This window comes from Nerophis ophidion, linkage group LG28 (assembly GCF_033978795.1).
Source record: "Nerophis ophidion isolate RoL-2023_Sa linkage group LG28, RoL_Noph_v1.0, whole genome shotgun sequence".
NCBI classification, from domain to species: domain Eukaryota; kingdom Metazoa; phylum Chordata; class Actinopteri; order Syngnathiformes; family Syngnathidae; genus Nerophis; species Nerophis ophidion.
The window spans coordinates 4,679,854-4,689,853 of record NC_084638.1 but is presented as its reverse complement, the minus strand read 5'-3'; the positions used below and the strand labels follow the sequence as shown (position 1 = coordinate 4,689,853).

At 40.2% G+C, this 10,000-nt stretch overlaps 1 protein-coding gene across 4 annotated transcripts in view; it reads left to right on the top strand.

Moving 5' to 3' along the window:
- tnk2b (tyrosine kinase, non-receptor, 2b) overlaps positions 1 to 10,000 on the top strand; it is a 194,768-nt gene that overhangs the window by 167,947 nt on the left and 16,821 nt on the right. For 3 of the 4 annotated variants that reach the window (XM_061890341.1, XM_061890339.1, XM_061890340.1), the window contains 2 exons: positions 7,024 to 7,433; positions 9,231 to 10,000. The exon at positions 9,231 to 10,000 is cut by the window's right edge and continues 316 nt beyond it. In XM_061890341.1, coding sequence (XP_061746325.1) covers positions 7,024 to 7,433; positions 9,231 to 10,000 — 1,180 coding nt within the window. The remainder of the gene's footprint in view (positions 1 to 7,023; positions 7,434 to 9,230) is intronic. The other variant, XM_061890343.1, reaches the window with a different exon arrangement.

The window sequence follows — 10,000 nt, the reverse complement described above, 5'->3', positions numbered from 1 at the left end:
TTCGAAAAATGTCCAATTTGAATAGGGAAAATGCAAAAACAAAAAAAGGAATTATGGGAAATCCCAGAATTTTTTTCAGAATTTTTAAAGTAGAACACACAATTCCTAAACAGGCTGAATTTGTTGAAGTTGGAACGGTTTAAATCAGATGAAAAATGTGGGAATTGTGGAAGTTTGAAAAATGGCCAATTCATTTTGAATAGGGAAAATGTGAAAAAGAAAAAAAAAAAAAACAATTATGGGAAATCCGGGAATTTTTTTTCAGAATTTTTAAAGTAGAACACACAATTCAGCTGAACAGGCTGAATATTTTGAAGTTGGAAGAGTTTAAATTAGATGAAAAATGTGGGAATTGTGGAAGTTGAAAAATGTCCAATTTGAATAGGGAAAATGCCAAAAAAAAAGGAATTATGGGAAATCCTGGAAATTTTTTCAGAATTGTTAAAGTAGAGCACACAATTCCTGAACAGGCGGAATATTTTAAAGTTGGAACAGTTAAAATCAGATGAAAAATGTGGGAATTGTGGAAGTTTGAAAAATGGCCAATTTATTTTGAATAGGGAAATTTAAAAAACAAAAAATTAATTATGGGAAATCCGGGAATATTTTTCAGAATTGTTAAAGTAGAACACATAATTCCTGAACAGCGGAATATTTTGAAGTTGAACAGTTTAAATCAGATGAAAAACGTGGGAATTGTGGAAGTGTGAAAAATGTCCAATTTGAATAGGGAAAATGCAAAAAAAAAAAGGAATTATGGGAAATCCTGGAATTTTTTTCAGAATTGTTAAAGTAGAGCACACAATTCCTGAACAGGCGGAATATTTTAAAGTTGGAACAGTTAAAATCAGATGAAAAATGTGGGAATTGTGGAAGTTTGAAAAATGGCCAATTTATTTTGAATAGGGAAATTTAAAAAACAAAAAATGAATTATGGGAAATCCGGGAATATTTTTCAGAATTGTTAAAGTAAAACACACAATTATTGAACAGGCGGAATATTTTGAAGTTGGAACAGTTTCAATCAGATGAAAAACGTGGGAATTGTGGAAGTGTGAACAATTTCCAATTTGAATAAGGAAAATGCAAAAAAAAAAGGAATTATGGGAAATCCCGGAATTTTTTTCAGAATTTTTAAAGTAGAACACACAATTCCTAAACATGCTGAATATTTTGAAGTTGGAACAGTTTTAATCAGAGGAAAAATGTGGGAATTGTGGAAGTTTGAAAAATGGCCAATTCATTTTGAATAGGGAAAATGAAAAAAAACAACAAAAAATTAATTATGGGAAATCTGGGAATTTTTTTTCCAAAATTGTTAAAGTAGAGCACACAATTCAGCTGAACAGGCTGAATATTTTGAAGTTGGAACGGTTTAAATCAGATGAAAAATGTGCGAATTGTGGAAGTTTGAAAAATGTCCAATTCATTTTGAATAGGGAAAATGAAAAAAAACAACAAAAAATTAATTATGGGAAATCTGGGAATTTTTTTTCCAGAATTGTTAAAGTAGAGCACTCAATTCAGCTGAACAGGCTGAATATTTTGAAGTTGGAACGGTTTAAATCAGATAAAAAATGTGCGAATTGTGGAAGTTTGAAAAATGGCCAATTCATTTTGAATAGGGAAAATAGCCCCAAAATTTTTTTATGGGAAATCCAGGATTTTTTTTTTGGAATTGTTAAAGTAGAGCACACAATTCCTGAACAGGCGGAATATTTTGAAGTTGGAACAGTTTAAATCAGATGAAAAATGTGGGAATTGCGGAACTTTGAAGAATGTCCCATTCATTTTAATGGGAATTTCCCCCAAAATTTGGGAATTTTTGGGAAAATGTTAAAAAAAAAACTTGAAATGGTTGGTGTTTAATCGGTCAAGAAATGTGGAAGTAGTGACATGTTGAATTGAGAAATGGTATATCACGCAATACCTGTAATTTCGGGGAAATCTCCAGTTAAAAAAAATATAATAAAAATGTTGTCTTGATTAAGAGGAATGTTTTGACGGTGGAACGGTGGAAATGTGTTGAAAAATGTGGAAGGAGTAGTCGCCAGAAAAAAGGGTTGAAATAAGGTTTTGGAAAAGCAGTAATTTTGGAAAATCCGTGCGATGGCCAAGGCTGCTGCTCACTGCTCCCCTCACCGCCCAGGGGGTGGAACAAAAGCATGGGTCAAACCCCGGCCGAGTCATAGCAAAGACGATAAAAATGTGACCCATTGCCTCCCTGCTTGTCACTCACCATCAAGTCCTAGAATTGGGGGTTTAAATCGCCAAAAATGATACCTGAGAGCTGCTGCTCACTGCTCCCCTCCCCTCCCAGAGGGTGGAACAAAGGGGATGGGCCATACCCCGGCCGAATCATACCAAAGACTATAAAAAAATTAACCCATTGCCTCCCTGCTTGTCACTCAGCATCAAGTGCTGGAATTGGGGGTTAAAATCACCAAAAAGTATACCTCAGCGTGGCCACTGCTGACGCTCACTGCTCCCTTCACCTCCCAGGGGCTTGGAACAAGGGGATGGGTCAAACCCCGGTCGAGTCACACCAAAGATGATTAAAATGGGACCCATTTCACTTCACTTCCCTGCTTGGCACTCAGCATAAAGAGCTGGAATTGGGGGTTAAAATCACCCAAATTTATACCTGAGCGTGGCCACCGCTGCTGCTCACTGCTCCATTCACCACCCAGGGGGTGGAACAAGGAAATGGGCCAAACCCCGGCTGAGTAATACCTAAGACTATAAAAAAATTTAACCTATTGCCTTCCTGCTTGTTACTCAGCATCAAGTGCTGGAATTGGGGGTTAAAATCACCAAAAATTATACCTGAGCGTGGCCACCGCTGCTGCTCACTGCTCCCCTCACCTCCCAGGGGGTGGAACAAGGGGATGGGCCAAACCCCGGCCGAGTCATACCAAAGACTATAAAAAATGGAACCCATTGCCTCCCTGCTTGTCACTCAGCATCAAGTCCTGGAATTGGGGGTTAAAATCACCAAAAATGATACCCAGGCGCTGGCTACCACTGCAGCTCACTACTCCCCTCACCTCCCAGGGAATGGAACAAGGGGATGGGTCAAACCCCGGCTGAGTCATACCAAAGACTATAAAAAAAATGGAACCCATTGTCTCCTTGCTTGGCGCTCAGCATCAAGTGCTGGAATTGGGGGTTAAAATCACCAAAAATTATACCCAAGCGTGGTCACCGCTGCTGCTCACTGCTCCATTCACCACCCAGGGGGTGGAACAAGGAAATGGGCCAAACCCCGGCCGAGTAATACCTAAGACTATAAAAAAATGTAACCTATTGCCTTCCTGCTTGTTTCTCAGCATCAAGTGCTGGAATTGGGGGTTAAAATCACCAAAAATGATACCTGAGCGTGGCCACCGCTGCTGCTCACTGCTCCATTCACCACCCAGGGGGTGGAACAAGGAAATGGGCCAAACCCCGGCCGAGTAATACCTAAGACTATAAAAAAATGTAACCTATTGCCTTCCTGCTTGTTTCTCAGCATCAAGTGCTGGAATTGGGGGTTAAAATCACCAAAAATGATACCTGAGCGTGGCCACCGCTGCTGCTCACTGCTCCATTCACCACCCAGGGGGTGGAACAAGGAAATGGGCCAAACCCCGGCCGAGTAATACCTAAGACTATAAAAAAATTTAACCTATTGCCTTCCTGCTTGTTACTCAGCATCAAGTGCTGGAATTGGGGGTTAAAATCACCAAAAATGATACCCGAGCGTGGCCACCGCTGCTGCTCACTGCTCCATTCACCTCCCAGGGGGTGGAACAAGGAAATGGGCCAAACCCCGGCCGAGTAATACCTAAGACTATAAAAAAATTTAACCTATTGCCTTCCTGCTTGTTACTCAGCATCAAGTGCTGGAATTGGGGGTTAAAATCACCAAAAATGATACCCGAGCGTGGCCACCGCTGCTGCTCACTGCTCCATTCACCACCCAGGGGGTGGAACAAGGAAATGGGCCAAACCCCGGCCGAGTAATACCTAAGACTATAAAAAAATTTAACCTATTGCCTTCCTGCTTGTCACTCAGCATCAAGTGCTGGAATTGGGGGTTAAAATCACCAAAAATGATACCTGAGCGTGGCCACCGCTGCTGCTCACTGCTCCCCTCACCTCCCAGGGGGTGAACAAGGGGATGGGTCAAATGCAGAGAGCAATTTCACCACACGACCATTGGTACTTTAACTTGGACTTTTCTCTCAATTTTAACATTTTAAAACTAGAATAGACAAAATATAATAAATTAAGATTATGATGTGAAGTTAATGACTAAAAATAAGCAAAAAGCTCGTATGACTGAGGGACTTTCTTGAAATTAATTTTCCAATCTTGGCAAGTGGCAAATAACATGGGGCGTGAATGATACTGTATGTCCACTGCGATACCATACTTCATGTCTGTGTACGTCCGTCGTTTTTATATTCCATGTCCAGAAACTTATTTTGTTCCGCCTTTTTCTTCCAAATCTCAATTTCCTTTTCTTCTACATTGGAAAAAAAAAACTTTTCACTTCTACTTCTTCCTCTTTCTTTTGCTCCCTGGCTGTTTTTTTTTTACTCTTCGGCGCCCTCTCTTTTCCATTCTCGCTCCACTCTTCAAAGTTACACCTCATGTTTTTTTGTTTTTTTTTTTTTTTTTTCTCGTTTGCTTGTTTTCGCGCCAATTCCGACTTATTTTTCATTCCCTAACATCGTGGCGTCTCTGTTTTTCCCCAACACTGTGCCCTGATGTTTGATGCATTTTGGTGTGAAGTCTCATAAGTAATGAAATACATGCGTCGTGGTCAAAAGTTTGCGTACACTTGTGAAGGACAATCATTTCTACAACTCTTATTTTTTTTGGTGATACAGCAGGGGTCAGCAACCTTTTTGAAACCAAGAGCTACTTCTTGGGTACTGATTAATGCCAAGGGCTACCAGTTTGATACACACTTAAATACATTGCCAGAAATAGCCAATTTAATCAATTTACCTTTAATAAATAAATCTATATATATATATATATATTAAAAAAATGGGTATTTCTGTCTGTCATTCCGTCGTATATGTTTTTTCCTTTTACGGAAGTTTTTTTTGTAGAAAATAAATGATTAAAAAAAACTCTTGATTGTACGGTTTAAAAGAGGAGAAAACACGAAAAAAAATACAAATTCAATTTTCATTGTTTATCTTCAATTTCGACTCTTTAAAATTCAAAATTCAACCGAAAAAAACGAAAAGAAAAACTAGCTAATTTGAATCTTTTTGAAAATGTTTTAAAAAGAATTTATGGAACATCATTATTAATTTTTCCTGATTAAGATTAATTTGAGAATTTTTATGACATGTTTTAAATAGGTTAAAATCCAATCTGCACTTTGTTAGAATATATAACAAATTGGACCAAGCTATATTTCTAACAAAGACAAATCATTATTTCTTCTAGATTTTCCAGAACAAAAATTTTAAAACAAAATTCAAAAGATTTTGGAATAAGATTTAAATTTGATTCCACAGATTTTCTAGATTTGCCAGAATAATTCTTTTGAATTTTAATCATAATAACTTTGAAAAAATATTTCACAAATATTCTTCGTCGAAAAAAGAAAAGCTAAAGTTAAGAATTAAATTAAAATGTATTTATTATTCTTTACAATAAAAAAAATAAATGTACTTGAACATTGATTTAAATTGTCAGGAAAGAAGAGGAAGGAATTTAAAAGGTAAAAAGGTATATGTGTTTAAAAATCCTAAAATCATTTTTAAGGTTGTACCTTTTCTCTAAAATTGTCTTTCTGAAAGTTATAAGAAGCAAAATCAAAAAATAAATGAATTTATTTAAACAAGTGAAGACCAAGTCTTTGAAATATTTTCTTGGATTTTCAAATTCTATTTGAGTTTTGTCTCTCTTAGAATTAAAAATGTCGAGCAAAGCGAGAACAGCTTGCTAGTAAATAAATAAAATTCAAAAAATATTTAGGTTTGTAAGACTGAAAATATAATCATAAAATAAACATTACAATAGTAAAACGTCAATTGTGTATTTTACATAAACAAAATAGAAGGTTTGGTGTTAATATATTCACACAATAAAGTTACATAGTGAACATATTGGCTTTTCTATAAATTCATTATTATGCCCTTGCTACTCGTTTTCCTGCGTGTGCAGCTGGACAGATAGTTGACAGCACAAAGAAACAGAAGCTCCAGAAGTTATGTTGAGGATTGAGGTTCCTTCTTTTGCATTCTTTTCCTTCCGCAGTTTTATTTCTTTACACTTCTTCCTTCATTTAGGTTTGCAAGACTGAAAATATAATCATAAAATAAACATTACAATAGTAAAACGTCAATTGTGTATTTTACATAAACAAAATAGAAGGTTTAGTGTTAATATATTCACACCCTTAAGTTACAAAGTAAACACATTGGCTTTTCTTTAAATTCATTATTCTGCCTTCGGTACTCGTTTCCCGCGTGTGCGTTTGGACAGATAGTTAACAGCAGGAACAAACAGAAGCACCAGAAGTTTTGTTTAGGATTGAAATTCCTTCTTTGGCATTCTTTTCATTCCGCAGTTTTATTTCTTTACACCTTTTCCTTCATTTAGGTTTGTAAGACTGAAAATATAATCATAAAATAAACATTACAATAGTATAACTTCAATTGTGTATTTTACATAAATAAAATAGAAGGTTTAGTCTTAATATAGTCACACAATAAAGTTACAAAGTAAAAACATTGGCTTTTCTATAAATTCATTATTTTGCCGTGGGTACTCGTTTTCCAGCGTGTGCAGCTGGACAGATAGTTAACAGCACGAAGAAACAGAAGTTCCAGAAGTTTTGTTAAGGATTGATGTTCCTTCTTCTGCATTCTGTAACCAAATATGAACATTGCTGTCTGTACACTTTTGACGCAGCAGATTTGCTTACATAAATTCATAAAAGAACCAAACTTCATGAATGCTTTTGTATGTGTGTGTGTGTGTGTAAACTTTTGACTGTGTGTTCCTCTCTAGAGCCTTGTTATGATCCAGTGAATGAGGATGAGGACTTGACATCTGCGGCACTGAAGAGGTTGTCACTCCTGAAAGCCGGCCTCAAACTCCGTCCGACGGCGTGGGTCTCCTCTTCCAAACACGGCAGCGACAAGAACCCCCAACCCTGCGGCGAGGTGTCCCTTATCGACTTCGGGGAAGAGTTCGCCCCACCCGCGCCGTCCCCGTCGCCCGGAGTGGAAGCCCCGATCCCGTGTCTGGCAAAGCTGGCTTTGGAAGCAGAAAACCTCTTGGACCGGACGCCGCCGCAGAGCCCGTGCAAGTCGTTGCCCCGCCCTCTCCACCCCACGCCCGTCGTGGACTGGGACGCCCGGCCCTTACCCCCGCCGCCGGCCTACGACGACGTCGCCCAAGATGAAGACGACATGGAGGTGCGGTAGGACATGGTACCACATTTTTTACGACGACGTGTCCCTGAAGTAGACGTCTTGTTTCAAAGGGAACCTTTGATTATTTTTTTCTAGGGTTGTACGGTATACCGGTACTAATGAATAATATTCGGTACCAATCCGTCATTGCTGGTTTATGAGCAGACGAGCATGTTCGGCAGCGCACAATCACCGAGTACTTACAAGCAGACACGGTGTGTAGACAGAAAATGGAGAACAGACACATTTTGGCTTAAAAACTAACGATACGGAAGAGGTGCTTTAAGACGTCGTCTGCAGTGTTTTAGCTACTTCTAAATCAGTAATCCTCGACTACATGGCGACAAATAAAGTATGTTTCTTACAAGTATCGTTATCACTGCAGGACGAGGAATAGCTAAACATGCTTCACTACACACTGTAGCTCACCGGCGTCAAAATGTAAACAAACGCCATTGGTGGATCTACACCCGACATCCACTGTAATGATACCAAGTACAGGAGTGTATCTAATCGATACTATGATTACGTCTGTGGTGGATCGGCCCAAAACTTAAACTGCAAACAAAGTGGTTTTAGTACAAAATGTTTATTTACCCATATTCAAAAGTACAAGTTGGATTGAATTGCAGACAGCATCCTTCGAAGGATCCAGAATCAAACAAAATCCTGCAGATCATATCAAATATTGGTCTCCTGGCTTTTTTATCTGTTTTCCTCATGTGTCAAGGTCTAGTTGTTTTGCAACTGCTGGCTCCAAAACAACCGTGGATCCCTTAGCCATAACAAACAGTCAAAACATTTCTTAGAATGGTCAGAGCGACCACAAACTCAACTTTCCCCTACATATGATCCCTTGGTTCTGAATAGAATAAAAAAAGAAAAGAGCAGACCTCTTAAAGCTTTTGGACAGATTTTCTTTTAGGATTTCAACAGACACAAAATATGGTATGAAAGTCAGAAACTCCACTACACGTCGATATTTTTCGGCATCACAACATCTTCAAAAATCGGAATTATGGGAAATCCAGGATTTTTTTTCCAGAATTGTTAAAGTAGAGCACACTATTCATGAACAGGCGGACTATTTTGAAGTTGGAACGGTTTAAATTAGATGAAAAATGTGGGAATTGTGGAACTTTGACGAACGTCCCATTCATTTCAATGGGAATTTCCCCCCAAAATTGGAACTGGGGTCTGTTTCCTAAACACTTCTGAGATGAGCAAGAAATGAACCCACATTGTCCTAATCCCTCCCTTATCTCTGATTGACCTAATCTCTCCAAAAATGATTCCCGGGCGTGGCCACCGCTGTTCCCCTCACCTCCCAAGGGGGTGGGACAAGGGGACGGGTCAAATGCAGTGGGTAAATCCACCACACCTGGTGTATATCAGTGGAACTTTAGCTTTAACTTGATTCATCCTGTGGTCTGGATCCATGTCCGTGTGTGAGGTGTGTGTATTAGTCACTGGGGCGGTATAGCTCGGTTGGTAGAGTGGCCGTGCCAGCAATTTGAGGGTTGCAGGTTCGATTCCCACTTCCGCCATCCTAGTCACTGCTGTTGTGTCCTTGGGCAAGACACTTTACCCACCTGCTCCCAGTGCCACCCACACTGGTTTAAATGTAACTTAGATATTGGGTTTCACTATGTAAGGTAGTTTGAGTCACTAGAGAAGAGCGCTATGTAAATATAATTCACTTCACTGTAATTTACCGAATGTGTGAAGTTTTAGTCCCCGTTATTATTTATTAGCAAGTTTCAGTGCCTATGTAAATATAAATCTTCTTTTTCCACAAAGGTGAGTTCCATCAACAGCATGGGACAGCATCGTGATGAAGAGCAGACGGATGTCCTCGTTCCTGAAGCCAACGTCTCCCCAGTTCTAGAGAAGCAAGCCTTGGAGGACAACCTCTTCCTGCCCAGCCAGGGCCTCACTACCTCATTCTGCCAGTCTGCAGAAATATTCCAGGAACTGCAGCAAGAGTGCATGAAGAGGCTCAATGTGCCCATGTGTCTGCAGACCCCCCACTACCACGGACACCTCTCCTCCTCTGAGGACAAACCCCAGATCCCGCCTCGCGTCCCTATTCCCCCACGCCCAATTAAAAAGGGTGACTACTCGTCGGCTCGTTGGTCGAGGGACCTCTCTCTGTCCCCGACCCCGGCCGACGCCAACGAAGACATTTCCAGCTCAGGACGCGGTCGGCCACCGCAGATCCCCCCCAGGGAACCGTTGTCACAGCCCGGCTCCAGGACTCCCAGCCCCTTGGGCCTGGTAGTGGGCTCCCCACAGCAGAGCGTCTACTCTGTCAGCCCCACACCCACGCAAGTTACCACTTGCCCCTCCACACACACGTACAGCTCCTTCCTCTCAACCTCGCCAAGTAAATCCATGCCTACCACGCACAGCTTTGCCTTCGACCCCAAGTACGCCGCACCCAAAGTGATCCAAGCACAGGGGAAGGGGGCGGGTCACAGAGGCCCCTGCATCCTGCCCATAGTCCGTGATGGACGTAAAGTCAGTAACACACATTACTACCTTCTGCCGGAGAGGCCGCCTTACCTTGA